General features: G+C 48.1%; 3 protein-coding genes across 6 annotated transcripts in view; 2 read left to right on the top strand and 1 right to left on the bottom strand.

The window, feature by feature from the left end:
- Positions 1 to 10,257, top strand: part of Nrbp1 (nuclear receptor binding protein 1) — an 11,388-nt gene extending 1,131 nt beyond the window's left edge. Inside the window, exons 2-18 of the mRNA XM_028782815.1 lie at positions 2,442 to 2,670; positions 2,843 to 2,965; positions 3,133 to 3,234; positions 3,589 to 3,678; positions 4,058 to 4,098; positions 4,445 to 4,539; positions 6,024 to 6,107; positions 6,395 to 6,453; positions 6,606 to 6,704; positions 8,247 to 8,379; positions 8,590 to 8,695; positions 8,777 to 8,827; positions 8,917 to 9,052; positions 9,232 to 9,285; positions 9,372 to 9,435; positions 9,578 to 9,633; positions 9,710 to 10,257. Of these exons, the coding sequence (XP_028638648.1) occupies positions 2,461 to 2,670; positions 2,843 to 2,965; positions 3,133 to 3,234; positions 3,589 to 3,678; positions 4,058 to 4,098; positions 4,445 to 4,539; positions 6,024 to 6,107; positions 6,395 to 6,453; positions 6,606 to 6,704; positions 8,247 to 8,379; positions 8,590 to 8,695; positions 8,777 to 8,827; positions 8,917 to 9,052; positions 9,232 to 9,285; positions 9,372 to 9,435; positions 9,578 to 9,633; positions 9,710 to 9,814 (1,608 nt within the window). The 5' untranslated portion in view covers positions 2,442 to 2,460 and the 3' untranslated portion in view covers positions 9,815 to 10,257. The remainder of the gene's footprint in view (positions 1 to 2,441; positions 2,671 to 2,842; positions 2,966 to 3,132; positions 3,235 to 3,588; positions 3,679 to 4,057; positions 4,099 to 4,444; positions 4,540 to 6,023; positions 6,108 to 6,394; positions 6,454 to 6,605; positions 6,705 to 8,246; positions 8,380 to 8,589; positions 8,696 to 8,776; positions 8,828 to 8,916; positions 9,053 to 9,231; positions 9,286 to 9,371; positions 9,436 to 9,577; positions 9,634 to 9,709) is intronic.
- Positions 8,062 to 27,578, bottom strand: part of Ift172 (intraflagellar transport 172) — a 42,651-nt gene continuing 23,134 nt past the window's right edge. For both annotated transcript variants that reach the window (XM_028782813.1, XM_028782814.1), the window contains exons 19-48: positions 26,688 to 26,772; positions 26,328 to 26,420; positions 25,700 to 25,777; positions 25,255 to 25,503; positions 24,994 to 25,072; positions 24,690 to 24,810; positions 24,363 to 24,507; positions 23,350 to 23,439; positions 22,744 to 22,841; positions 22,492 to 22,627; positions 22,291 to 22,407; positions 21,842 to 21,984; positions 20,615 to 20,708; positions 20,227 to 20,291; positions 19,700 to 19,880; positions 19,372 to 19,481; positions 18,967 to 19,096; positions 16,251 to 16,349; positions 15,969 to 16,078; positions 15,774 to 15,837; positions 15,496 to 15,582; positions 15,143 to 15,259; positions 14,263 to 14,373; positions 14,001 to 14,120; positions 13,382 to 13,477; positions 13,128 to 13,187; positions 12,945 to 13,043; positions 12,551 to 12,704; positions 12,278 to 12,369; positions 8,062 to 12,134 (exon numbers count right to left, since the gene is read on the bottom strand). In XM_028782813.1, coding sequence (XP_028638646.1) covers positions 12,045 to 12,134; positions 12,278 to 12,369; positions 12,551 to 12,704; positions 12,945 to 13,043; positions 13,128 to 13,187; positions 13,382 to 13,477; positions 14,001 to 14,120; positions 14,263 to 14,373; positions 15,143 to 15,259; positions 15,496 to 15,582; positions 15,774 to 15,837; positions 15,969 to 16,078; positions 16,251 to 16,349; positions 18,967 to 19,096; positions 19,372 to 19,481; positions 19,700 to 19,880; positions 20,227 to 20,291; positions 20,615 to 20,708; positions 21,842 to 21,984; positions 22,291 to 22,407; positions 22,492 to 22,627; positions 22,744 to 22,841; positions 23,350 to 23,439; positions 24,363 to 24,507; positions 24,690 to 24,810; positions 24,994 to 25,072; positions 25,255 to 25,503; positions 25,700 to 25,777; positions 26,328 to 26,420; positions 26,688 to 26,772 — 3,313 coding nt within the window. In that variant the 3' untranslated portion in view covers positions 8,062 to 12,044. The remainder of the gene's footprint in view (positions 12,135 to 12,277; positions 12,370 to 12,550; positions 12,705 to 12,944; positions 13,044 to 13,127; positions 13,188 to 13,381; positions 13,478 to 14,000; positions 14,121 to 14,262; positions 14,374 to 15,142; positions 15,260 to 15,495; positions 15,583 to 15,773; positions 15,838 to 15,968; positions 16,079 to 16,250; positions 16,350 to 18,966; positions 19,097 to 19,371; positions 19,482 to 19,699; positions 19,881 to 20,226; positions 20,292 to 20,614; positions 20,709 to 21,841; positions 21,985 to 22,290; positions 22,408 to 22,491; positions 22,628 to 22,743; positions 22,842 to 23,349; positions 23,440 to 24,362; positions 24,508 to 24,689; positions 24,811 to 24,993; positions 25,073 to 25,254; positions 25,504 to 25,699; positions 25,778 to 26,327; positions 26,421 to 26,687; positions 26,773 to 27,578) is intronic.
- Krtcap3 (keratinocyte associated protein 3) lies at positions 10,437 to 11,912 on the top strand. 3 transcript variants are annotated; one of them, XM_028782818.1, is made up of 6 exons: positions 10,437 to 10,780; positions 10,861 to 10,920; positions 11,041 to 11,247; positions 11,354 to 11,488; positions 11,594 to 11,706; positions 11,805 to 11,912. In XM_028782818.1, exons 1-5 carry the CDS (start codon positions 10,622 to 10,624, stop codon positions 11,699 to 11,701), a joined length of 669 nt encoding a protein of 222 aa, XP_028638651.1. In that variant the 5' UTR covers positions 10,437 to 10,621; the 3' UTR covers positions 11,702 to 11,706; positions 11,805 to 11,912. The 3 variants fall into 3 exon arrangements, with proteins under 3 accessions (XP_028638651.1, XP_028638650.1, XP_028638649.1); XM_028782817.1 differs by having other exon boundaries at positions 11,594 to 11,912; XM_028782816.1 differs by lacking the exon at positions 11,805 to 11,912 and having other exon boundaries at positions 11,041 to 11,659.

The following is a 27,578-nucleotide window of genomic DNA, read 5'->3' as shown; positions in this document are numbered from 1 at the left end:
TTTTTTTTTTTTTTTTTGGTTTTTCGAGACAGGGTTTCTCTGTATAGATAGCCCTGGCTTGTCCTGGAACTCACTCTGTAGACCAGGCTGGCCTCGAACTGAGAAATCCGCCTGCCTCTGCCTCCCAAGTGCTGGGATTAAAGGCATGTTCCACCACTGCCCGGCTAGTACTTGGAGATCTTTAGGCACTGCTTTTATTTCACCTCCTGGAACGTGATTGGGGAGGGAAATGTACCTTCTCGACGTTTGTCTCTGATGACCGTTCATCTTCTCTACAAGTGCCCCGTGAAGGGGCTGTCTGTGTCCTTGGTCCAGTAGTTTTAGATTACATAGGCTACAGCTTTGACATTCTAGAGTATCTTCTGCTGCATCTCCGTAGAATTTCACTTATCCATTCAGATTGGATGCACAACGTGTGAATGTAGCTGAAACAAGACTAGATTATTTTCTTAGCTCCTTGATAGGGGAAGGAGGAGAAAGTGATTTTTTTTTGGTTTTTCGAGACAGGGTTTCTCTGTGTAGCCCTGGCTGTCCTGGAACTCACTCTGTTGATCAGGCTGGCCTCGAACTCAGAAATCCACCTGCCTCTGCCTCCCAAGTGCTGGGATTAAAGGCGCGTGCTACCACCGCCCAGCGAGAAAGTGATTCTTTTTTTTTGTTTGTTTGTTTGTTTGTTTTGAGACAGGGTTTCTCTGTGTAGTCCTGGCTGTCCTGGAACTCACTCTGTAGACCAGGCTGGCCTCGAACTCAGAAATCCACCTGTCTCTGCCTCCCAAGTGCTGGATTAAAGTGCCGCATTAAAGGTGTGCACCACCACTGCCCGGCGAGAAAGTGATTCTTTTTTTTTTTTTTTTTTGGTTTTTCGAGGCAGGGTTTCTCTGTGTAGTTCTGGCTGTCCTGGAACTCACTCTGTAGACCAGGCTGGCCTCGAACTCAGAAATCCGCCTGTCTCTGCCTCCCGAGTGCTGGGATTAAAGGCGTGCGCCACCACTGCCCGGCTGAGAAAGTGATTCTTAACTCATCCTTTTTTATTGGTTTATTAAGACATTCACACAACCAATAGCTGTCTTGGCAGGACTGAGGAGACATTCTAGGGTAGGCAAGGACTTTCCTTAGAAATTAAAGTGGGGAAGTATCCTACCAGATTTTTTCCCCCTGTGTTTTTTGAGTTTACTAGATAGTTAATACAAATCTCCTGATTCAGGTAAAGCAGTATAGGCTGGGGAGAGATGTGTAGAAAGGCGCTTCAGAGAGTTGTATGGCCATGCTGGTGTTGATTGCAAGTTTCAGGTATTCTGAACTGACTCTGGAGTGCAAGTTTACTTCAGGGTATCAAGTTCTTACTAGGCAGCTCTTCCTTGAGCTAATCACACACAGGTTTCAGTTTTTTTTTACAGTCTGTTCATTTGATTGTCATATTTTTTTGGGGGGGGGGCTATGGGTTAATTAGAAACTTAGGTTTTTCTTAAATCAACTCTGCTCCTGTAGAAATGTTATTGTTTAACACTTTTCCTATAAAAGCTATAGCTTGAATTGTCTGTTCCTGAAAGAGGTAACTGGTAACAGATCTAGTGCCTCAGAGATCGGAAAAGTTAGCCTTTGAGCAATGTAAATGAAAGGAAAGCTGGAAACATAAAGTCTTTGATTTGATTATTTTTTTAATTTGTGCTTAATTAAGTGCAGGAATTTCATTTACTTTAATTCACTGATCTATCTAAAGCACCCTCCCAATGTGTGACCTACAGTAACTTACAAATGTTACTAAACATTTCAGTGAGTAAATGCAAAGAAATGTTGTTAAATAATACCCATTTACCACATTCACACATCATAAGGAAGGTGAGGTCATTAGAGATGGAAGTCACGCCTGCCAGTCACCTGGCCCAAAGGCAGCTTCTACCTATGTATAGGAAAGATGGATAATGCCACTGTTGGTCTAGTAGGTTGTCACTCTTGGGAGTTTTGGCTAGTTGGTTAAGGATGGTATAGGCCCATAGGGCTGTCTGTCTCAGTGGAACGTTTTAGAGTCTAGAGTCATCTTCTCTGAGCAATGCCTGTACACCCTAGATCTTGAGCAGAGTCAAAATTGAGGCCCACAGAGAGCCTCAAACAAACAAAAAACAAATAACTGCAACACTAAATTTGCTGAGAAGGAATAGGGCACCAGATTTTACTGTATATTTGGGTTTGACTAAAGTGGACTATGTTGTCATTAGTCTTGTGTGTGGCACTTCTGGGTGGTCTTCAACCAAGGTAACTCCTCTTCTAGAAGCTGGAGAGTCATTCACATTTCAGTATTTAGGTAAGCGTAAATCTGATTTTAGATTTAAAGGAAACAAGGGAGATGTATTTTTGAGGCTGAAGATAAAGAAGTTGAGACTATTAAGGTTTTATACATCTGTGTTTGATCTTTGTCTTCTGACTCTGCCCAACAAATGCAGGCTGAGTGTTCATTCCAGCATGTCGGAAGGGGAGTCCCAAACAGTAGTCAGCAGTGGCTCAGACCCAAAGGTAGAATCCTCATCTTCAGCTCCTGGCCTGACTTCTGTGTCACCTCCTGTGACCTCTACAACTTCAGCTGCTTCTCCCGAGGAAGAAGAAGAAAGTGAAGATGAGTCTGAGATCTTGGAAGAGTCACCATGTGGGCGCTGGCAGAAGAGGCGAGAAGAGGTGAGGTGGTGGTGATGGAGTTCCTGGGAGAGTAAATTGTAAGTGGTGAGAACTAGAGTAGCTATCCAGAGAGCAGAACAAACTTGAGTAGGGAGGGCTGGAAGATGATCATATGGAGTACTGAAATGGCAGCTTCTTGAAGTACCTTAATTCCACTTGAATTGCTTCTCAGGTGAATCAGCGTAATGTGCCAGGTATTGACAGTGCATACCTGGCCATGGATACAGAGGAAGGTGTGGAGGTTGTGTGGAATGAGGTACAGTTCTCTGAACGAAAGAACTACAAACTGCAGGAGGTAGGTGATAAGGCCTGGGGCCTATTCAAGTGGCTGTTATTGTTGGGAAAGTGATTGTGAAGAAAGCTTTCATGGTTAGAGAATCCACGGGGATGGGTAGGCAATGGCTTTTTATATTATTACAGTGATTTGTGCACTCTGTTGTCCCTCTGTCTCTCTTGCTCCAGGAAAAGGTCCGTGCAGTGTTTGATAATCTGATTCAGCTGGAACATCTTAACATTGTTAAGTTTCACAAGTATTGGGCTGATGTTAAAGAAAACAAGGCCAGGGTAAGATTTTTCTGCCTAGTGTTTTCTGAACTTGTCAGAGAACAGGTTCATTTATTGTCCATTTTACATTCAGAGGTTGAAACTAGGTAATTTTGACACAAGAACTGAAATCTACTGTTGTGTCAGGGAGAGTAGGGTTTCATCTGATACCTGTAGTGTTTCCCAGTTAAAGATGGAGAGAAGTGGACATTTGCTTGCTTCTTAGTTCTCATCATGTTCTTAAGCCTAAGAAAGTGATACTAAAGAAAAGGAAAGTTATAAAAACACAGGTTAGTATGTATCTGGTGTAAAAGTCACCAGGTTAGAGATACTTTCTAGTATAGTGCCTTAATAGTAAGTGCTTTGCTTTCCTAGGTGATTTTCATCACAGAATACATGTCCTCTGGGAGTCTTAAGCAGTTTCTGAAGAAAACCAAAAAGAACCACAAGACGATGAATGAAAAGGTACGAAGAGAAGCTAGAGATAGTTTTAGCCTTTGTTTAGGGGTTTAAAAAGATGGTGGAAATTATGAAGCCAGTTAAGAATGGCAAGGACTAGTGGGAAGGCTAAGAGAGGAGAGCGTCGCTAGTTGTGGTGTTTGTTGCATGTCTTTGATTCAGAAGGCCAAGAGTTTGAGACCAATGTGGTCTACATAGTTTCAGGACAGCTAAGGATATGGATATCTATATCTAGATATAAGGTCCATATATATACACTTTATGTCTATATTTATCGGGGCGGGGGGAGAGAGAGAGAGAGAGAAAGGAGGGTGGGTAGAGAGGGGAGAAGGAAGGGGGAGAGAGAGAGAATATTACTGCTGATCCTGGGACCAAACTTTTCCAGGCTTGGAAACGCTGGTGTACACAGATCCTCTCTGCCCTAAGGTAGGTAATATCTGGTTGGTTTTTTTCCCCAGTCTCTCCTGATTTAGTTCCTTACACATATTGCAAGGCACTACTCTGCTTTTCTATTCTGCCTCTCCCCAGTTTCTTTGAGTCCCATGCTGACAAGATTAGGCCTCCTTGTGGGGTCTTCCTGGTGTCCTAACCATCAGTGTCCCAACCTTTTCTCCTAGTGCTTATCCTATTTAAGATACCTGGCGTAATGGAGAGTCAGAGTATAGGGATTATCATGATGATGAGGAGAGCTGGCCCTTACTCCTCTTAACCCTTGGGTTCCCCCTGCCCTTAATTTCCTAGTGGCCCCTCTAACAGCCCAGTGCCCCCACAGCTACCTGCACTCCTGTGACCCTCCCATCATCCATGGGAACCTGACCTGTGACACCATCTTCATCCAGCACAACGGACTCATCAAGATTGGCTCTGGTGAGGGGAGGGAGAGATTCTGGGCAGGGGAGCCTCGGGAATTTGGGAGCCATGGGGGTAAGATAAAAGGCATGGGAGAACAGCACACTTTGAGGTGTGAGCTGGTGATAATAGATAGGCTTTTAGTCGAGGTAATTCTTAGGGAGGCCAATTAGTGGAAATGAGTTAGGGTGTACAATCTTGTACTTCTTGGAGAGAACTTTGGAATAATACAGAGACGTTGATAGGAGGCTGGGGAAGGGGAAGAGATGGATATGAGGTCTGACTCTAGCACTTTGGGCCAAACCCTACCAAAAAGGTTCCAGACTGTGCCTGCTGTGAGTGTTTTCATTTGCTGTGTCTCTGTGTGCAGTGACATTCCTGTGTGCCGTGTCATGTCTGTGTGTGGTTACCATTTGTCTGGGGCTTGGCTGCTCCATCGCTCACAACTTTTCTCTGTTTTCCTCCCTCCCGCTTACGGGCTGCTCTGTTCCCAACAGTCTTTCATAGGATTTTTGCTAATGGTGAGAGCTCCCTCTGCCCCATTTGGGGCTCTGTTTGTGCTCCCTTTGCTCCCTCTGCGGCTGCCCAGTGCATGCAGTCGTGGGAGCAAGGCCTGTTCCCTGCTTCCCATGCCTAACTATGCCTGCTTAGCTTTTGCCCTGCTCCACCTGCTTGCCCCTTTGTAACCTGCTTGTTTCCTGTGGATTCTGCCTGGCTGGACACTTCCTCTTAAGAGTCATATCCCCTTCATCATCAGGCTGGCTCCTAAATCATACTGTGCTCTGTGATGTGTAGTCATTGTTATGATCAGTGAGTCTAGCTTGGGCCTGACCCTGGTTCCTCGGTCAGTCTTGCAGTAGGTTTTGTTGAGGAATACGGTTTTAGACAAGGGTCTAAAAAGTTTTGGTAGATTAAAAAGTGAAACTGATTTTAGGGCATTGGTTCACTTTTGAGATTTTTGGGTTTTTTAAGTTTCAGTCATCACAAATGGGTAAGGAAGAGGCTAGCTCCTTGGATCTATGTTAATGTTGCTTTGCCTTTCTTATCCAGGCTCTTGAGATCTCCAGTTGTCTCATAGTAGGAAGGGCTGCCTGTATTTTTATGTTAATTGCAGGGTTGATGAATTAATTAAAACTAGCATTTTTGTGGAGCTGCGGATTTCATAGATCTGGGACTTTGAAAAGATGAGCAGGTTCCAAATGAAAGGTTTTCCTCTGACTGTGTTATGTGATACCTACAGCCCTCAGTGTCTGTTTGTACAGTGCATAGACTTTGTTGTTCCTGAGTTAAGGGACCTTAGATGAGAAATAGAGGCTGCAGAAAGGGGACCTAGGTGGTGTTTATATGTAGTCTGTAGCTCAGCATTGGGAAAGTGATAGTTGGTGTCTGTTGAGTATTAGAAAGGAGGCTTCAGGAGAAAAATGGCTTTTGGAGACTCTGTAGAGTAAGACCATGCTTTGGTGGTGATAGTGGTCAGATTGTGGGTGTCTCCCTACTCCTAGTGGCTCCTGACACTATCAACAATCATGTGAAGACTTGCCGGGAAGAACAGAAGAACCTACACTTTTTTGCACCAGAATATGGAGGTGAGGTAGCCTTGTCTCTCTGCTCCATCCTCAAACTCAGCTTTAAAAAAAAAAGTCCCTTAGACAGATTGTCCCTCTCCACCTACTCCCTCTGCGAATGATCAGCCCCTGCCAGAGCCATCCCAAAGCTTGGTGTGTTATACTTTATAACCTGAGTGAGATACAGGGATAATACAACAACAACGCCAGCTTTCTGGACTTGCATACATTGTATTTGTTTTCAAGTATGCCTGCCATTTGTTACCCCCAATTCATTCTCTCTCCTAATAACCATCTATTTTCTCTAGAAGTCACAAATGTGACAACAGCAGTGGACATCTACTCCTTTGGCATGTGTGCATTGGAGGTGAGGAGACCTGAGGGAAGGGAGAGACACAAAACATGAAATCAGAACATGAAAAGGGAAATGCTGGTCTTGGGGGAAGGATTGTGAGAGCACTGTATTTGTCGGTTTATGTCTCAGATCTCAGTTGTTCCTTTGGGCTTTCCTCACTACAGATGGCAGTGCTGGAGATTCAGGGCAATGGCGAGTCCTCATATGTGCCACAGGAAGCCATCAGCAGTGCCATCCAGCTACTAGAAGACTCACTACAGAGGGTAAGACTCATCCATCAGATCAACATCCTCCTTAACTGACTTTCAAGTTCATTGTACCTCTCAAGAGGTCCCAAATGTTCTAAAAGCAAAAGAAGAGAATCAAAATAGAAAAGACTAAAGTACACTTTTCCTGTAAGAAATTTTTGACTCTAGGCACAGAGGCTAAGGGTTCAGATAGTATGGAAGTTAAAATTGTTTGCTAGTTAAGTGTCTCTACGTAGAGGTGAGCTGATTGGGTGGTTACCTCAAGCAGTTGCAACACACTTTTATAGCGTATCTTGTCATTTTAATATCAAACTAGTCATTTGGGATTTTATGTTTAATGAGTTAAGATTTAAAGGAATTATGACCCAGGTATGTAGCTTAACTATAGTGAGACAGGACAGTCTGAATAAGAACAGTTAACTCAGGTCAGGCATGGAGGCAATACATCTATAATCCCAGCACTTGGGAGGTAGAGATAGAAGGATCAGGAGTTCAAGGTCATCCTCCCCTACATAGTGAGTTCAAAGCTAGCCTGGGCTACATTAGACCCTGTCTCAAAAACAAAATGAGAAAGGAACGGTTAATGTTAATCAGAGACAGTAGTGAGGAGCAAGAAATAGAAGTCTAATGGAAGAGTTAAGAGTCAAAGTGAACCCAGGTTCTAGTTCACATTAGGGTGGGATTATTAGGTGAACGATCAGGTCTGTGACTTTGTTGTCCATTAAAACTGAAACTAAGGAAGCATATTAGCCTGGGATTTGACCTGAGGCAGAAAAGAAGGTGGAATGGTTAGAGGAAACGTGGGCAATTAGGAGTTGTAGACAAAGGAAGTTGTGCTAATAGGCTTGGGAGACAAAAGAAGACGGTGACTATTACTGACCATAATAGTTTGCTAAGTCTGTGAAGGGAAAAGCTAAATTTGGCAAAGATCCAAGAAAAGTTGGCCATGAATAAGCTAATAAAAACAAAGACAATAAAAAGAAATACTAAGTTTAAACATCAAATTAAAAAGCAATGCTGGGTACGCTGGGCAGTAATGGTGCACCTCTTAATCCCAGCACTTGGAAGGCAGGTCTCTGTGAGTTCAAGGCCAGCCTAGTCTACAGAGGGAGTGCCAGGACAGCCAGGGATACACAGACAGACCTTGTCTCCAAAACCAAACACAGTTGTGGTTGTGTGGTTGGAGAGTGGAAAAGTAATACCAAAGCCAGGCATGGTAGCTCATGCCTATAATCTCAGCACTTCAGAGGCTGAGGCAGGAGGATTGCGAGTTCAGAGACAACCTGGACTATACAGTGAGTTCCAGGCCAGCTTAAGCCATGTAATGAGACCCTGTCTTGAAAAAACAAAATGTCTAGGAAGAAAAACCAGAAACACTTAGAAAGATAAGTTTATACATTACCATATAGATATAAAGCCTTGTCAGGAAATATATCCATGTTTCCCCAATAAGTTTGAATTCCAAGCATGTAGGAAACATTTTGCTACATCTAATGAAAGTTACACAGATGTGAGAGTCTTGCCAGATGCCGGTTCCAGTTTCTTGTTCTCTTACAGGAGTTTATTCAAAAGTGCCTGCAGTCTGAGCCTGCTCGGAGACCAACAGCCAGAGAACTTCTGTTCCACCCAGCACTGTTTGAAGTGCCCTCACTCAAGCTTCTTGCTGCTCACTGTATCGTGGGACACCAACGTGAGTCCCCTAGTCCCTACTAGGAATTGGTCCTGGGACTGAATCCAGGCTATACAAAGATTACTAGGAGTTTTCATCAATGTGAGGCTTCCATCACTGGCATGTTGTCTTTAGCTTTCTGTTACCAAAGGGATTCTTAAGCCCCGTCCTCTCTGCCTAGTGTGAATAAGTCTGTCTTTACATGATATTCCACCCCATTATACCCACCAGACATGATCCCAGAGAACGCTCTAGAGGAGATCACCAAAAACATGGATACCAGTGCTGTACTAGCTGAAATTCCTGCAGGGCCAGGACGAGAACCAGTTCAGACTTTGTGAGTAGCCAGCTGAGAGGGTCTATAGGGACAGATTGGTCACTACTATCCGAGACTCATGCTGTTTCCTTTTTCTTCCAGGTACTCTCAGTCACCAGCCCTGGAATTAGACAAATTCCTTGAAGATGTCAGGTGAGAGAGAGTGGGCTTCTGGGAGGAAGTAGGGACAGGTGTCTTGAGGCTTTCACAGAGTTCATGTGACTTATGTCATCTCCCACCAGGAATGGGATCTACCCTCTGACAGCCTTTGGGCTACCTCGGCCTCAGCAGCCACAGCAGGAGGAGGTGACATCACCTGTTGTGCCCCCTTCTGTCAAGACTCCAACTCCTGAGCCAGCTGAAGTGGAGACGCGCAAGGTGGGGACTGTACTTTTGGCCATGGGGGTAGAGACCTCTTACTTAGCTAAGGCACTGTCCTGTATGGAATGCATTTCTTCCTGCTGGCCACCGTTCTCTCCTGTGGGCTGCCAAGTGTCAGGTGTTGGTGTGTTACTGAGTAGTCGTTAAGGACCGTCCTCCATGTCTGTCCCGTCCAGGTGGTGCTGATGCAGTGCAACATCGAATCAGTGGAGGAGGGAGTCAGACACCATGTAAGCTCAGGGCCAGGGCTGCACAGGGCCTACCTATCACAGGGCCCTTGGGAGGAGGAGCCTCATTCTGATTGTCCTTTCTCTAGCTAACACTTCTGCTGAAGCTGGAGGACAAACTGAACCGGCACCTGAGCTGTGACCTGATGCCAAGTGAGGGTCTCCTTTCTTTTGGAGGAGGGAGAGTCTGTGAGCCTTATCCTTTGAGGGGACATGTCAGGGACAGAGACAGTGATTCACAGGGTTTCGGATCCTCTCAGACTGTACTCAAGCACCCCTCCTGTTTTTCTGTCAGATGAGAACATCCCTGACTTGGCAGCGGAGCTGGTGCAGCTGGGCTTCATTAGTGAGGTGAGGGTCCTGCCTTCTGTCCCCTGGGTGCCTCCCTGCCTTCTCTGAGCCCTGCCTCACTGAGCTGCTTCCCTAGGCTGATCAGAGCCGCCTGACTTCTCTGCTGGAGGAGACGCTCAACAAGTTCAACTTTGCCAGGAACAGCACACTCAACTCAGCCGCTGTCACCGTCTCCTCATAGAGCTCACTGGAGCCAGGCCCCTAGCCAAGCTGTGGCTGTCCCTGGGCATGCTGCAGTCCTCCTGTCCCCTGTCCCCAGTCAGTATTACCCTGTGAAGCCCCTTCTTCCCCATACTATTCAGGAGGGCTTTAGGGGCTCCCTGGTTGAGTATCATCCTGCCCCTTCCCCTCTCTTCCTCCCCTCTGCACTTTGTTTACTTGTTTTGCACAGACGTGGGCCTGGGCCTTCTCAGCAGCCACCTTCTAGCTGGGGGGCTAGTAGCTGACCTGCTGGCTCCTGCCCTGCCTGTGTGGACAGGAGGCCCACGGGCATTGGGGGAGCTGAGTTCTACAATCCCGCTGGGGCGCATGGGCGGGAGAGAAAGGTGGTGCTGCAGGGGTGGCCCCGGGGGGCCATTCGAATCGCCTCAGTTGCTGCTGTAATAAAGTCTACTTTTTGCTAAAGCATCTTGTGTTGTGCTTGGGGCTCAGTGGGTGGCGCAGTTGCCCTGGTGGAGGCGGGGCGGGCTCAGGTAGGGCGGCCCCGGGCCTTAGGTCGGGGGCGGGGCGGGCCCAGGTGGAGCTGCCTGCGGCTTCGCGGAAGCTGGGCCTCAGGTCGGCGTCGGGGCGCAGCGGGTCCAGGTTGAGCAGACGGGCAGAGGGGGCAGAGCGGCCACGATGAGGTGCTGCCGCGTCTGCGTCTTCGGTAAGTTGTGGCTTTGGTCCGCACCTGTGGTCCTCAGGCCGAGGCTGAGTGGCCCCGCCCTGCACGGCTGCTATCTGCCCCTCCCCCTACCTTGCAGACGCCGTCCGAGGGCCCAGGCGGCTGATGCGCGTGGGACTCGCGCTGATCCTGGTGGGCCACGTGAACCTCCTGGTGGGAGCTGTGCTGCATGGTACCGTCCTGCGGCACGTGGCCAACCCCCGTGGCGCGGTCACTCCTGAGTACACCACAGCTAATGTCATTTCTGTGGGTTCGGGACTACTGGTGAGCGTCGCGGAGACAGGCAAGGCGGGCTGGACTGGGGCGCTGAGAGACAGTAAGCCATAGGCTTGTTGCTTCCGCAGAGCATTTCCGTGGGACTTGTGGCCCTCTTGGCATCCAGGAACCTTCTTCGCCCACGACTGGTGAGAGGGGTGGAGGAGGTGTCTCAGCGGACTACCGATGGCAGGAGCCTCAAATAGAGAAACTGAAGTATCACGGGGAAACTTAAACAGGCTGTTTACCCAGGTCTTCTACCCCACTAGCACTGGGCCCTGCTGACGCTGGCCTTGGTGAACCTGTTCTTGTCTGCTGCCTGCTCCATGGGCCTCCTCCTGGCTGTATCGCTCACTGTTGCCAATGGTGGCCGCCGTCTTATTGCTGATTGCCATCCAGGACTGATGGATCCTTCGATACCGCTGGACCAGGGGCCTGGGCACACTGACTGCCCCTTTGATCCCACAAGAATTTATGTGAGGTTTATTCTTGCGGTTGGAGAAACTCTGGCCCTCACCTTTGCCCTGTGTGCTGCCCCTGCCTCTTGCCAAGACTTGTCCTCTTTGTTATTTTGGGTTTTAGGATACAGCCTTGGCTCTCTGGATCCCTTCTCTGTCCATGTCTGCAGCCGAGGCTGCTCTTTCTGTGTACTGTTGTGTGGCTGCACTCACGCTACGGGGCATTGGGCCCTGCAGGAAGGAAGGGTTGCAGGGACAGGTAAGGAAAAGGAACAGGAAGGGCTCATTCCATACCCTGGTTGCGTTGAAAAGGAACTGGTGGGTCATTTAAGATCCAATTACTGAACTCCCTCCTTTGCTGCAGCTGGAGGAACTGACAGAGCTTGAACTTGCAGAGTGTAAAAGGCAGGAGAATGTGCAGCTGCTCCACCCCCATCAGGATTTCCAGGCCTTACAGAAAACCTGGGTTTAGGACAGGTGAAGGCCCTGGGGTGGGATGCATCCTTGGGGACTGGGGCTAACCTTTTGCTATGTTGCTTGCTCTCTTGACTCAGGTTGTCTCTTTTCTTTAACAGGCAGGGACTCTTCTGAGGTGCAGTCCACAGGTGTTTTCTACTATGCACAGGGCCCTGACCTTAGGGTGGTATAAATAATTGTAATAAAAGAACTTGTGTTTTGTCTTCTGCCTGATTACAGTTCTTTTTAGAGTAAAAGGCAGTGTGCTGTGTGGAGAGATGTTGAGCAAAGAATGCAGCAGTCTCCACTACTCACAGAACTTTAATGAGGAACAGATCTAACACTTCTCCGCTCCACCGTCACTGAAAGGAAAAGCTGGTGCTGGGGAGCCCGCCACACCACTGGCTGATGAACTTGAGCACATCCTGGCAGACAGGGCTGTGGGAGGTCTGTGAGCAAAGTGGAGAGCAGGAGAGGAGCCATTAGCTCCTGGTTGTCATCAGGAGCAGGTTTTTGAGAATCCTATTTGCAGCAACCCCCCCCCCCCACACACACACACTATTTCCTTTGCTTTTAAGACTCCTTCTCTAACCTTGATGGCCATAAGAAACTTGTTCCAGTTGTCTTTGTTAGCAGCCTTCCCAGGCCGCTTAAATTCAATTTTGTTCCTCAAAATGGGGTAACCTGTGGTAGAAGGTGAAAAGACAGCGTTTGCAAGAGAGTTGGAAGTGCAAGAGAAGGGGAAGGGTTACAGGCACCTGGGAGTAGGGAGGGGTGGCCCTGGTGGGGAAGTGAAGTTTGGCTGCTGCTGCTTTCCTCTCCTTTCTACTTGCCATGGGATTATGGGACCGTGTGGGTTCTGTACCTGTAATGAGGCAGGGCAGCGCCCGCACTCCAGTGCTCGCTGCTACTAGGGAAGCCTCATAGACACCACGCTCATCCCGGGGCAAAACCTGCTCCAGCCTCTGGTCCATAGAGACTGTGAGCACCCAGTCTCGAACTTCTTCTCTTTGAGCCTCCTGGGGAAGAGAGGTAGCGCTAGCTTCATATAGGGTGAGGACAGGGGCCTTCCTAAGTCCTCGGCCACACATCAGCTATAAATAGTCCCCCTGGGATCTGAGGGACACAGCACTGTCTCTGCTTTCCCTGAGTAGTAGTGAGGGCTGATGTCACTGAAGGATAGCAACCCGGAGCCATCCTTCCTTCTCAGTGCCAACCCACTGGTGACACCTTTCCCTTCTCCAGTCCTGCTCCCTTACCGGGACATGCTGCTTGGCTGGTAGTGGCACCTCAAAGGGAATGTCTGTATCCTGAAAATCTGAGTGGTCCAGCGCATCCAGGGTCCCTTCTTCGATTGCCTGTGGGCAGAGCAGTCAATCATGAGATAGGAACAGCTCGTGACAGGCAAAGGCTCTGGATCTCTGGACAGTTACCTTACTTACATCAGTCAAGTCCAAAAATCGGTTGAGGAAAATGAAAGCCATGTTCTCCCAGCCAACTTCCTGTAACAGAAAAGTTGCAAATGGCTGTGAGCTTGAGTCCTATTTCTCTGGGTGTTAGGGCACTCCAGGAAGAGACAGAGACTGTGACCTCTTCAACACCAGCCCAGTACTCAGCTTTGCTCAAGGGAGTCTCCATCTTCCCACTTCATATTTCCTTGTTTCTTCAGCCCCACCCTTCCCTTGTCCCAGCTCACCTTGGCAGCAGTGCCTGCTTCATAAAAGGCCTTGTCTGCAGGTAGTAACTGGGTGTGGCGCAAGAGCGAAACGGAAAGCCTGGCAGCTACGGTTTCCTGTGGATTAAAGGTTTATGATCCTGGTCCTATGGTCAACTGAGCGACCAGACCAGTGAGCCTGTAACTAAGGCAGCATGGAGCTAGAAAGCCAGTTTTGAGCCTCTCTAGGTCTTAAGCTATTCCCGTCTTAGTTTTCATCAGTACAGTGTAACTGGGCCCAGATTATGTACAGGGTTCCTTCTATGTCTAGAATTTGACCAAGTACACAAAATGTATACACAGTTACAATCAAGTAAGACAAAAGTCTGTGTACTTATAGGAGGTACATAAAAACTATCACGACATCGGAATGTTTCAATATATTGAGGGTGGTAGGGCTGTGGGCACAGGGTGGTCAGAGCAGTATGAGAAGAAACTCAGCAAGTGTTACAGACTGATTACACCGAGAAGCACAGGGCGAAACATGGCAGTCTAAGGGCCTACACTCCAAGATCCAGAACTGGGACTTGTTTAGCTTCATAGCTCTGAATGTGCATCCTTGTGACTGAGGGCTCTGTGAATCTCCCTGGCTGCATCTTACCAGCTGTTTGATACTCTGGGCTGCAGATCGTGTAGCGTAGTAATGAGCAATCAACAGCATCATCTCAAACTCCTCATGAGCTGCGGAGTTTGCCTCGCTGGACTTCACCAGGTTTTCACACTAGAAAAGGGAGGGGGGAGCTAGGCTCTGGGGTAGAGGAAAGCCATGGAGGGTTAGTGATTACTGCTGGCCATTTGGACTGAGACCAGGACAGGGACAAGAAATGATCCCTGTTATTTCATTACTGACCCTCCTTCCTTACCAGATTGAAGAGGACATCCCGAAGATCGGCCCAGCTATGGTAGGCCTCAGCATTGTTGGTCCCAGGAGAGCTCACCATGTCAGTGAAGATCCTTTTGTAGATGTTGAAATTCTAGAGGTCAAGGGGAAAGAGGACCTGAGTGAGCGAGCTGTTTGTATAGGAGCTGTGCTTAGACTGATGGAGAAGACAGAGTTGTTAAGAAAACTATTTTGGGTCTGAAGAGATGGCTCAGAGGTTAAGAGCACTAGTTGCTCTTCCAGAGGTCCTGAGTTCAATTCCCAGCAACCACATGGTGGCTCACAGCTATCTGTAATGGGATCCGATACCCTCTTCTGGTATGTGTGAAGACAGTGACAAGTGTACTTATATACATAAGATAAATAAATCTTAAAAGAAAGAAAGAGAGAAAGAAAGAAAGGAAGGAGAGAAAGAAAACTATTTTGGCAGGAAGACCAGGATCTCAAGGTTATACCAGGCTCCATAGTGAGTTCTAGGCTGGCCTCGCCTACATGAGATCTGACTTAAAAAACAAACAAAACCCACAACAAAATATAGTCAGTGTGGGCGGATATATAAATGTGAGAACAGCCACCATGTTAACAGGCTGATAGTCTAGAGATCTCTGATTCTCCATAGGAGAAGGAAGTCAGTAATGACCCTTGATGGGTGTCCACATTTCCTCTTTGACAGACAAGTCAGTGTGTTTTGCATAAGAACACAGACAGCTGTTTGAGTACTTCTTCAAAGAGTAAATCCTCCAAGGAGTCTGTGTGTCTCAGGACAGAATTCTGGGCTTGCTGCTAAGGACAGGATCTCTAGAGATGATTGAAAGCATGGCTGCTTTTAGAGGCTGCAGAATTAATTCCCAAGAAGGCTGTACCTGTGGGTTGGCAGGGGCTCCGTGTTGCACATAGAGGGCCAGTGCCTGGGCATAGCCACCTTCTCGGATCAGATGAGTTGCGTACAAAGCCACATACTTGTGTAGAATCTTGTAGTTCTGTTTGGAGTGGTGGTGGGAGAAGCACAGACAAGGCTCAGACCAGTAAGAACTGGCAGCGACAAGAGAGCAGGGATTTGTTAAGGGAGTAAAGGGCACGTACAATTGTGACCACAGTATCAAGAGTACGGAAGACTGCTGTGCATTAGGGGCCTTTGCAGACTGGCCGCTGGTGAAGAGAGGAGAAGCTCAGAAGCAGGGAGGGGATCGAGAGGGGAGGGGAAGAGGCGCAGTACCTGCTTGGTAGCTGTTTCAATGCATTTATCCCACTGGCCCTGCTCCACATACAGGTCCAGGGCAGCGACAACGTCCACACCCACCAGCTGTGGAGCAATAAAACGATGAGCTGAGGGGACGGGGGAGGGGGATCTCCACTACGCTTCAGGAATTTGGCTTTTATTCTTCTTGCTTCTGTGCTGCTAGGAACTGAACCCTGTGCCTTCTATACGCTAGGCCAGAGTTCAGCCTCCTAGTCAGACTCTTCCTACATTTCCTCCTAATGTGCGAGCCTTACCGAATCCACTTTGCCCTGGTTCTTGAGGAACTCCTTATAATGCTGATCCACATAGTCTTCATACCTGGGAAGATATACGGAGATTGCTAATGTCACAGTCCTGGGACACCACATCCTCCCCAGAAGAACTCCCCTCCCCCAGCCCCCAACCTTGGTTTACAAAAAGAACTAAAAAGCGAAGCTCCTAGCGGTTACCGGGGATCTAGCTCTTTGGCCACACGCTTGGCCTTGTTCCACTCTTCACCCTCAATGAAAGCATCGATTGCTTCTTTGACAAGGTCCAGGTTCAGATAGAGTTCTGCAGCCTGCACAGTGGGATATCAGAGTGAAAGCTATCTTTTCATCTGATGCAATGGTCTCCCCCAACTTGGTGAACTCCCACCCTCCTTCTGCCCAGAACCTTGCCACCCCTGCCACCCCTGGGTGATGCGTCATCGTCCCACCTGTGCATGTGGGATCAGGTCAGTTCCTACTTACAGCACTGTGCTTTCCAATTCCAATCAGCTGGGGCCCTACAACCCGAATGACTTCCAGACTGCGCTGGGGAGGCAGGAACTTGATGGACAGTTCAGCCGCCTGAGTGGATGAACAGAGACTGGAAATGGGTGGAAATGAAGCATGCCAAGACTTCGTGGGCTTTGCCTTGTTCTCCTCCAGCTTCCAGCTTCCTTGGGGTCCTTCCTCATCTCCCCCCAACCCCCACGGGGCTAAGCCTGGCCCGTGAGCACCACTGAACCCAGCCGACAGCCCATCTGACTCCCTGTAGCTCTTCAGATGCTTTCTTTGCTGTCTGAGGTCACTGTATTTTCTTTGTCAAAGATAGACTCTCAGTAGCAAAGTATAGAGAAAATAGAAACGAGAATTGCAGAGATCCTGCAACTATTTGTGAGCCTCAGACTATTCATGTTTACTGGATTTTGAAAACAGTAAAAAAAAAAAAAAAAGGCACATACCAATAATATTAAGTTCAATGAGTATTACACTGAAATGTCAATATTTTAAAGATTTTATTTATTTTTATGTTATGAGTATGGGTGTTTTAACTGCATTTTTGTCTGTGTGTCTGGTGCCTATAGAGGCTAGAAGCAGGCAACGGATCCTCTAGAACTGGGGATATGAGCTATCATGTGGGTGCTAGGAACATAGTCTGAGTCCTCTGGGAGAACAGCAAGTGCTCATAACCTCTGAGCCATCTCTCCAGTACAAGATGTTAATTTTTAAACATGGCTGTGAGCCACCATGTGGTTGCTGGGAACTGAACTCAAGACCTCCAGTCCAACTCTCTCTTTTCGTTTTTTTGTTTGTTTGTTTGTTTTTGTTTTGTTTTTGTTTTCGAGACAGGTTTCCCTGTATAGCCCTGGCTGTCCTGGAACTCACTCTGTAGACCAGGCTGGCCTCGAACTCAGAAATCCACCTGCCTCTGTCTCCCAAGTGCTGGGATTAAAGGCGTGCGCCACCACTGCCTAGCTTCTTTTCTTTAACCTTAATCAAAAACAGGTATTAAAAAGCTGAAATAATGGGCTGGAGACATGGCTTAGCAGTTAAGAGCACTGACTGCTCTTCCAGAGGTCCTGAGTTCAATTCCCAGCAACCACAAGGTGGCTCACAACCATCTGTAATGGGATCTGATGCCCTCTTCTGGTGTGTCTGAAGACAGTGACAGTGTACTCACATATATAAAATAAATAAATCTCAAAACAAAAACAAACAACCCCCCCCGAAATAAAACATATGTACCTTGTATTATGTTTCCAGCAGGCAGAGCTGATATGGATGGTTTTGACAGCTTTGCTTAACTGTTTCCACAGGGATGTTCACATCATCACTGATTTTAATTTCCATCGGATCCAGCTTAGCTAGTCTAGATTAATCCCTCTGCCCTTTCCCTTCTCTTTCTTGGCCTGCCAAACTCTGCAAGCCTTAAAGCATGCTTTCTCCCCATCCTGAGAGCCATCCTGTGACCAGTCTGAAAGTACAGCCCTGCCCAGACTTTAGTAAACAGCATAAAAATTATTGGATGATCAGTGGTTGCTGATTAAAGTCTCAAATCTCACAACCAAACATCAGCCGCTTTCCTTCTTTTGTTCCACCTCCTGGGACCTATTCAATGACCCCAGAAACGTAAGGGCATCAACACAACAATATTTAGTTTAGAAAGCCAGTTACCCCTCAGCCCCTCAGATTCCTAGTAGCACATTTCCTGGTACCCAAAGTACATCATTTAAACCATACATCCAATCGCAAAGATAATAAATGGGTTGACTTATTGCTTAGTTCTTCGTGATAATGGAACTACATGGACTATAGGTAATGTTCAGACACTTTGGGTGTTTCTGTGAGGATGTACTTGGGTGAGGCTAGTGTTTAAATTGTAAGGCAGATGGACCTTCCCAGTGCAGACGGGCTTCATCCAATCGGCTAAGAGTTGGAACTGAACACAAGGTTTACTTTACCCCGAGTAAAAGAAACTCTTCCTGCCCAAATGTTGTCTAAACTGGGACACTGGCGTTTTCCTGCCCTCACGCTGGAACTGAAATGCTACCTCTTCTTGGGTCTCCAGCTTTCATACAGGAAGTACATCACTTTCTCATCCCAGGGCTTCCTGCTTTCCAGTCTCCATGCAGATCTTGGGACTTGCCTCCTTAGGTAACTGAGCCAATTTCTCATCTCAGACATATCTATACACACACACTCAGTTTTGTGTCCCTAATAACCTGTGTTAGGATTGGTGAAGAGTATTGGGTTTGCTTAGTCTGCTGCAGGGCAGGCGTCTTTGCAGGAGCTAACTGTTGTGTGGAGGTGCTGAAGAGGAGCCCATGTTTGTCATGGCCTTCACCTATGCCCTGGGTCTGCAGCTGCCTGCCCTTCTAGCGACTGTTCAAGCTCTCTTTCCTTCCTCAGAAAACCTTCTGCACCGCTCCAGCCCACAGAGAGCTCAGGTGTCCCTGCACTCCACTTCATACACTCGAGTCTTTTCTCAGATTTGGTAGTAATTAAATCCCTAACCCTGGCTGTCCGGGGTGTGTCCTTCATCTCGTCTTCAGACGTCTTGGCTCTAGCATACACAACAGGTACTTAGCAGACATCTGTTACTTGAAATTAGGCACTGGAGGATCAAGATGAGTATTTATACAGGCAACCATGTGGGAATGAACTTAAGGGAATCAGGGGCAGGAGTCGTCTGGAGCCTCACCTTCATCCAGCATTTCTCCATCAGTCCGCTGCTTCCTGAGTCTCGAACTTTGAGGTAGCAGTCCACTGCACGGCTGTACTCTCCAGCCTGTTCCCACTGCCGTGCTTGTTCTACAAGTCCCTCTACCCCTCTGTGGGAATGAGAATATTTAATGATCAGGATTGGGGAGGGGTAGTATGGTCCATCTCACCGAGTCCTGATAACACTGCCAGGGCATAAGGCTTCTTCTTCTTCTTCTTTTTTTTTTTTTCCCGAGACAGGGTTTCTCTGTATAGCCCTGGCTGTCCTGGAACTCACTCTGTAGACCAGGCTGGCCTCGAACTCAGAAATCCACCTGCCTCTGCCTCCCAAGTGCTGGGATTAAAGGCGTGCTCCACCACCGCCCGGCGGCATAAGGTTTCTTACCTGCCTCCCTTCTTGGTAGCTTCTCGCTCATACTCTTCCTGCAGGGCCTCTAGCTGGCCAGGCACATAGTCCTTGCAGATCCTCAGAGCATCGCTCCAGAGTCCAGCCTCCTGCTCAGATTTTCAGGTATCAGGAGGGCAGAAGTAGGGCTCAAATGCTTCCTATCACTACACAGGCTCCTCTGGCTGTTGACTTCTTAGAGATCCCTGTCCCTCCCCTCCCATGCCTTTTACGTCACCAGGAATCAGTGTGGAGCTCTGTGGCTTCTCATACCAATTCATCTTTCCTTTGTGGCCCAAATATCACTATACTTTATAATATCACTTACCTTATAATAATTGAGAGCCAGCCCTGGTCTCTGGGCCCGAAGCAGTAACCCTTCTGCCTTCTGAAAGTCCTTCTCCTCCAAGGCCCCACGAGCCTGACCTACAAGTACCTCAGCAACACTGTCAGGATCGTGGGCCTCAGCCACACGCTGAGCTGCTTCCCAGTCCTGGTTGTGGACAAACCTACCCAACATGGGGGACATAGAAGATGTTGAGTACGGGACTGAGGCTTCACTAGTGGGAGACAGACAGTTGTATAGCTGAGGGGTTACTAGGTTTATACTAGGTTTGAAAGTAAATGGCCATGAAAGATCCTGGAGCAGTATCTTAATCCTATCCCAGGACATGGGCTGGAGAGACTGCTCAGTGGGTAAAGGTACTTGCCACAAAAACTGATGACTTGATTCAAATCTTAAAACCACATGGTAGGAGAGAACCAACTCTAGAAGGTTGTCATCTGATTTTCATACATGTGCATGCATTTCCATACCCATAAATAGATGACAAAAAAGGAAATGGGGAAACTCACATGAGGACTGCTTCTTTGGGTTTACCAGCCCGGATGAATTCAGCTTCAGCCTCCTCAAATTTGCCCTAGACAGAAGGACAGTCACATGAGGTGAGAAGCCTGGTATTACAAGCAATTAGGAGATAGACATTTGAGCTGGTCACTGTGATCTGCAGTGGCTCTCAACCCTGCTAATGTCACAGCCCTTTGATACAGTTCTGCATGTTCTGGTGACCCCAACCATAACATTATTTTCATTGCTACTTCCTAACTGTAATTTTGCTACCGCTATGGTTCCTCATGTAAACATCTGATGTGCAGATACCTAATACCACCCATAAAGGGGACATGACCCACAGGTTGAGAATCACCACGTTAGGGGTATAGCTGGGCAAAATTACATCTGTACCTCATCTTCCAGGTACATGGCATATCTGAGATGAATCTCCGGGGTTTTGTGCTTGAGGGCTAGCCGAGAGAGTTCAAAGGCAAACTCAAAGGAGCTGAAATAGACAATTTGGTATAGTTTGTTTACTACTTACAGAGGGCAAGAGAAAATATAGGAAAGACGATCCCTGAAGGGAGAACAGGGCAGATTTAAAGAACAGGGCAGATAAGAGGGGCAGGACAATTCTGTGCTTTCCTGAGGTTAGCAGAGGGTTCCTGCAGCTCCCATCCCTGCTCCCCAAGCCCCTGGGTCCCAGCCCCTGACTCTGCTCCTGGTCTTTGTGATATTTGCTCAAGAAATACAGACAAAGCACTGATGGTTGCCTGTGCTGTAGTAAATAACCCCCTCCCCACATTCATACAGGCAATCCTAATTAAACACAGTGGGTCACAGACAAACAATCACTATCTCAGTTGGGAGAAGACTAGCTGTGAATAAGAAGGGGACAGCGGAATGGAGGATAAGACGGTGCTGGGGCGACATGATCATAAATATATAAATATATAAATAAGTATATGAATGCATATAAATGATAAATGTGTATAAATGTGTACCGTGTGTATAAATGGAATGTCGAATTATGCTTTGATGACCCAGAAATGTTCCTGACTTAGCACAGTCCCAGTCTTTCAAGCTGCTCCCACTCAGCCCTTCTCTTCAGAACCACTGGTAAAACACCTTCCTTCCAAAGGGCTCTACTATCCTTCTCCCTCCCTTCCTTCCTCTCTTCCTTCTTTCCTTCCCCCCTCTCTCTTTCTCTCTCTTTCTTTCTTTTTCTCTTCTGAGATGGGGTTTTGCTATTTAACTGTGGCTGGCTCTTCTGGGACCTGCTGAGTAGACCATGCTGCCTTGAATTTACAGAGATCCACCTGCCTGTTTCCCATGCTGGGATTAAAGTGTGCATTGTCACACATGGTCAACTTTTCACTCTTCTGTTTGTCTGTTTTAGTTGGAGCATAGTCTCATGTAGTCTAGGCCGGCCTCAAACTTATGATGTAGGTAAAGCTGTCCTTGAACTCTGATCATTCTGCCTCCACCCCAAATGCCAGAATTATAGGCTCACATGTTTTCGCTTTTGCCTCAGCTTTTGGAATTATTTTTCATTTGCATGTCAGTTTTCTTTCTCTGTGTACAGGATGCTCTGGGAGGGAGAGAGCCAGTGGAGAGGAAACTTCATCCAAGACCCACCAGTTGTCAGCAGCATGGTCAATCGCAGCCTCTAGAAGTCCCAGCTTGTTAAGCAGTCTAACGGCAGCCTCTCCTCCCAGGCTCTTCGCCCAGAGATAGGCCACGTGCTTGTGGGCATTGGCCCCTCCGTGGGCTTTGGCCACCTGTAAAGCAAAGCTGCTCCAGCATCGCCCACGGCAGAGCTTCCCCTGGTCAACTCTGGCCTCCTGCCTCGGTCATGATGAGGGCGAGGACCCTGCTCTAAATGAGCTCTGGAGAGGGCCAAATGTCAGGTCTCTACTTAGGTTACAATGTTGAAGGGCAGAGGATGGGTTTCAGAAAATTGGTAAGCCTTTACAATTTTAAATCAAATTTTGTCTATATAGGTGTGGTCATGCTTCTGACAAAAATACTCCTTAGTTAAAATTAGTCATGTAGGAATAGGAGAGAGGGAAGCATGAACTTCTTACCCGGTAGGCCTCCTCCCAAAGCCCGCTGGACCGGTACATGTTCACAGTTGCCTTCCATTCCTGGGCCTCAAGGTAGTGATACTCAGCCTCTTGCAGTCTGCCTTCTGCCTCCAGCTCCTGTAGGATGGTGCGTCAGGATGGAAGGGGCGATGGACTCTGGCTGGGAGGGAGGGAGGAGTGGGCAGGGCCAGAAGGGCTCACCTTGCCTAGGTGAAGGTGTGTGTCGCTGAGGAGGTCTGGATGGTGCTTCCCCACCAGGCGAATCATGTCATCGTACAGCTTGTGCTTTTTGAACATGGTGATGGCAAGATCCGGCTCCTCCACTGTCACATACAGCCTGAGGGCAGGGGAGGAGCCTGGATCCCTGCTGCTACTGCTTCAGGGCAGAGGCTACGCATCTTCAAGCCCACCCCTTCTCCAAGCTCTGGTGCCTCAGCTCCTCGGCACACTCACCTCTCAGCCTCTCGGTACTTGCCCTGCTTCTCCATCTCCTGGGCCTGGGTGATGTAGAGCACTGACACGTCTTCTGGTCGCATGCATTTCATGGCCAGCTGTGAACACGGAGCCATGTGGGTTCCCACCAAGCAGAGGGAAACTCAGCTTGTGGACTCCTGAATTCTCCCAACAACCACTGGTATTTCATCACTGCCGCTCTACTCAGCCAGCCCACTAGGAGCCGACAAAGAACTATATTCTGCTAAGGTGTGATCTAGACTTTGAGGCCCTGTGCACGGCACAGGGTGCATCACCACACACTCCCACTTACTGAGCTCTTCAATGCAGGGGAGAGGACAGAGTGATCAAGTGGCTAGGGGCTTTGGAGCAGTAGTTCAGAATGCCTGGCTCCCAAGTCCCTCAGCTCTCTTCAGAGCTGCAGGCTAAGAAACAGGGATCTTTCCTCATTTCCCCTGTTGCTAGGGATCCACGTTGTCTTGGGTATATTTCAGTAGTCTTAGCTCTCAGGGAGCTAGTAAAGTGGAGGTATCAGAGGTTGTCATGCTGTGTGGCAACATGGCCATTAACACAGAGTTCTTTCCCTTTGGACACTGCCCACCCTACCTTGTGAGCTTGCTCCCAGCGGCCAGCCTGGGTGTACATGTCTATAGCATCTTTGGTCCGGTCTCCTTTGGTGTAGAGCTCCTCCGCAATCTGAAATGCAAAGATTCAACTGAGATGGTGCAAAGCCCGATATACCACCTTGTATTGATGCTGAAGGAAAGGTGAGTATAAGTGAACTTTGTTTCCAGGAAAAAGACTAGATCAAAGCAGGGTGAAGACAGTAGTGTGTGGTGTGTGTATGTGTGGTGTATATGGTATGTGTGGAGTATATGGTGTGTGTGGTATATATATAGTATGTGTATGGTATATATGGTGTGTGTATGGTATATGTATGTTTTATGTATGTATCTGTATGTGTGTATGTGTGTGGTATGTGTATTATATACAGTGTGCATGTGTGTGATGTGTGTGGTGTGTGTGTGTGTGTGTGTGTGTGTGATATATATGGTGTATATGTGTGGTATGTGTGTGTGAGAGTGTGTATGTGTCTGTGTTCATGTGTGTGCCTGTGTGAGTGAGTTAAGTACAAATGGAGACACAGAAGCAAGAAGAGAGTGTTATCCTTCTATCCCTCTCTGCTTTATTTCCTTGAGGCAGGGTCTCTCTCTGAAGCTGGAGCTTTTAAGGTTTAGCTGGGCTGGCACCCAGGAAGCCTCAGGCAGGCAATCCTCTTGCCTTTACTCCGCAGCTCTGTGGCTACAGGTATGTGCAAGACCATGTGGGTGCTGGGATCTGAACTTAGGTTCTTGTAGTTGCATAACTAGTTCTCTTAACCACTGGGACATCTATCCAATCTGGTGGAATTTAAAGGACCTCACATCTGCCATGGAGGATGGTCTATATTAGCTATGCTAAAGGTATTCATAGTCACTTGAGCTAGCTGGGACAGCAGCCGGGAAGTGAATCTCCTCATTCACACCTCATTCACAGTGATGCTGTTTGTGGTTCTGGGGAACCTCCTTCCTACCCTGCACTGCAGGGCTTCCATGCTGCAGAAAGGGATTGTTCCTCACCTCATACTCCTGCAGAGATGCGTAGTGCTGGGCTACGCGAGGGTAGTACTTAGACGCAGTGTTCCGATCCTGGAGATCTAGTATATAAATTGCCTTCTTCCACTGGCGGGCACCCAGGGCAGCCTCAATTGCTTTAATGGAGCACCTGGCACAGTCAGGAAGGACATTAAATGTGTATGAGGAAAGAGGAGGGTGAGAGGGAGTACAGAGACCCCCCCAAGCACATTCTAACCCACGTTCCAAGATTCCATTCAGGCTGTGGCATCCTCCTTTGCTCAGAATCTCACTTCATGCCCAAACCTCCATTCTGTCCCTGGGCCACCATACCTGGCTTCAATATAGTGGTTGATGGCTGCATCCAGTTGCTTTTGTTGCACCAAGTGGTCCCCCCAGGCCTCCTCTAGCCTCACCACCTCCACTGGGAAGGCCAGTCGAGCCAGCTCAACCGCTACCAGGACAAAAGAGGCACTTGGCTCAGGAAAACAGGGCAGGGATGAAGCATGGCCAATGGGTGAGGAGTAAAGGAAAGCAGGATGTCCCCAGGGAGATGCAGGATGTCCCCAGGGAGATGCAGGGGTGCTGGATGGGCAACAGTGTACCGAGTCAGGGAACGGTCATGAGTGGCTAGTACCTTTCATGAAGGCATTGCCTTTACAGTAGCACTCAAGGGCCCGCTGTGGATTTCGAATCTTCTCAAAGAGATCACCTGCCTGTCAATACATATATGGCTAGAGTGAATGAAACCCACAGAACACAAACAATCAAGAATCAGCTTCCCAAGGAAGGAATGCTTGCAGTCAGTAAGAGTTATGTGTTCCTTCCCATGCTTCCTTTGGGTAGGAGAGGTGTTCAGGTCCTAGAGAGAAGAGCCAGGAAAAGGCAGTCAACATACCCTTTCATAGAGCTCTCCCTTGATGAGGGCTGTGGTGATATGTTCTACCAGCTCCGTATTGGCCAGTAGCTCCTCTCGGGTCAGCACCAGCCTCGCAGCTTTGGCAGGGAGCCCAGCTTTGAGGTAGAGGCTGATGGCTGCCAGCCCATCCCCTTGACTCTCCTGAAGTTCACCTGCTCGTTCCTCTTGCTGTGTGTCCATTAACCACTGATAGTAATCTCTGCGCAGCTTCTCCAGGGCTGGGTGTCCCTGGACATGTACAGAGGTAGCTAGGAATCTAGCCCTCCCAGTTCCCATTTCTCCCGGTTCCTCTGTGACAGTGTGGCTCTTTCCATGGCACAGTATGTTAAATTCCTCACCATAGCAGCCAGCCCCAACCCCATTCCGGATCCCATGGCTTCGTTAGCCTAATTCTGAATGACTGTGATGAGGACAGAAGCACTACCTTAGCCTCAGCCACAGCAATGCACTCATCCCAGCGGTGTAGCTCCTGGTACATGTCCATGGCCTCCTCGACAGCGTTCTGGGTACCACACGGAAGAAAGGATGCCAGGAAGGCAGGGTCAATACTAGTGAGCCCTGCTCATCCTGGCGGAGATATGTGTGTGTGTGCACGCACACATGAGCGCATGCATTTGAGCACTCATGCTTGCAAGTGCACTGGAAATTTAGTCGAATAGCTTGCACATGTTAATTGAAGCCCATGCTCAAGCACTGAGCTACACTCCTGGCTCCAGGGATAGATTTACTATAAACTACAAGAAGCTTAAAGGCTCCTCAGACTATATAAGCTTGGGGCTCCACAAAATCTTGGATCAACCCTATGCACAAGAATTGCAAAGACAGTTTCTGGAGTAGAGAGGAGCTAAGACATCATTCTAAAAGAAGAAAACATTAAAGTCCACAGGAGGATATTTGACAAGATAAAGACTAACACAGGGAGGAACCTAAGGAAGGCATGGGATAAATTCTCTAAGCTTAAATGTTCTCCTCAAACTTTTGGAAGACTCACTGTCTCATTCTTTTTCCCTCCCAGGAGTCCCCCCTCCATCCGGTCCCCTTTCTCCCATTACCTGTTCCAAGAAAATCATTTCGGCCAGTTTGTAGTTCTTCTCCAGCATGGCTAGACGAGCTCGAACCTGATAGAAGTCCGTTCCTTCTCCTCCCTGCAGGGAAAAAGGAGGTTTGGTCCCTCAGCACAGGCAGTCAAAGGAGACCAGGAGGACATGGAGGCTAACAGACTTGGGAAGCTAAAGGTCTTTAAGGGACTTAGCAGTCTGGGGTTTCACGAGCAATTCCAAAGTGGTCCAACTTTAGGGATGCAGGGTGGGCAGGGCAGAAGAAGGTAGGGAGGCTACAAACCTATGAATCATAGAACTAAAACTAACAAGTTACAGCTTGGGAGACTGAAGGAGTCAAGAGATGATACTTGCATATTCCCTGGACACCTGATCTGCAATCTCATTGGTCTCATGTAGGAACCGGGCTTTGGCCACATGACCCAAAGCAGAGAAGCACCTACAGGAGGGAGGCAATGATACAACAGTTACCCCATCACAGGACTGTCAGTGCATCGTCGGTTTAACAAACATGTAATGAGCACCTCGTATGTCCCCATCAACCCTGCACAGATATGATCACAGAAAGCCCCGAGAGGACAAGGAAGAGGAAAGCCTTGTTCTCGGAGATTCCCCTCCCAGTGGAGACAGATAATGCAAACAGACCAAGATAAGGAGGGGGTGAAAAGTGAAATGAGCCATGGTGACACTGTCACCAGTGGCTGAAGAGGCCCCTGACATTGGCTGGCACCTGACAACAAAGAACAGCTCCTTGCTGGCCAGGCAAATATATGCTCACTGCTACAAAGTGGAACTCTGTTAAGGGGGTAACCAGGGACTCTCTCTTTGGATTTCAGGCCTGCCCCACAATAGGCAATCCACATCTGGGGCTGTAAACCTGATCAAAAGTCTGTGTCGGGGAAGTCACAAGCCCTAGTGGGGAAGCCACTGCTGTTATTTTTGCTGTTATTTTGTTATTATAAATGGACTTGATTTATCATCCGATCACCTTCTAAATAATTGTGGTTATGCCCACCAATTAGCTGTCAGCATTACTCTGGAAGCTGCTTCCTGTAGTGGGCAGACATAACTGCAGAGTCAAAACTGGTCAGAGTGCTAAGGATGAGTGAGTGCTGGGTGCTTGGCTATAAATGGAATGTATGTACACCCACAAAGGTCCAGGGAACATCTCGGAAGAAGGACTGGAAAGAATGTACGAGTTGGAAGAAAGCAGTGTGTTGTGGAATGCTGTCTTCCAGGCTGACA

Source organism: Grammomys surdaster, unplaced genomic scaffold (assembly GCF_004785775.1).
Source record: "Grammomys surdaster isolate TR1022 unplaced genomic scaffold, NIH_TR_1.0 885, whole genome shotgun sequence".
NCBI lineage: Eukaryota > Metazoa > Chordata > Mammalia > Rodentia > Muridae > Grammomys > Grammomys surdaster.
Note: the sequence above shows the minus strand (reverse complement) of the source record. Positions and strands in the feature narration are given on the sequence as shown.

Excerpts from the sequence above, each read along its gene's own strand:
- Krtcap3 (XM_028782816.1), top strand. The coding sequence starts at position 10,622 with ATGCGCGTGGGACTCGCGCTGATCCTGGTGGGCCACGTGAACCTCCTG. Across the intron at positions 10,781-10,860 it reads CTGTGGGTTCGGGACTACTG|AGCATTTCCGTGGGACTTGT; the intron begins GTGAGCGTCGCG and ends TTGCTTCCGCAG. Across the intron at positions 10,921-11,040 it reads ACCTTCTTCGCCCACGACTG|CACTGGGCCCTGCTGACGCT; the intron begins GTGAGAGGGGTG and ends CTACCCCACTAG.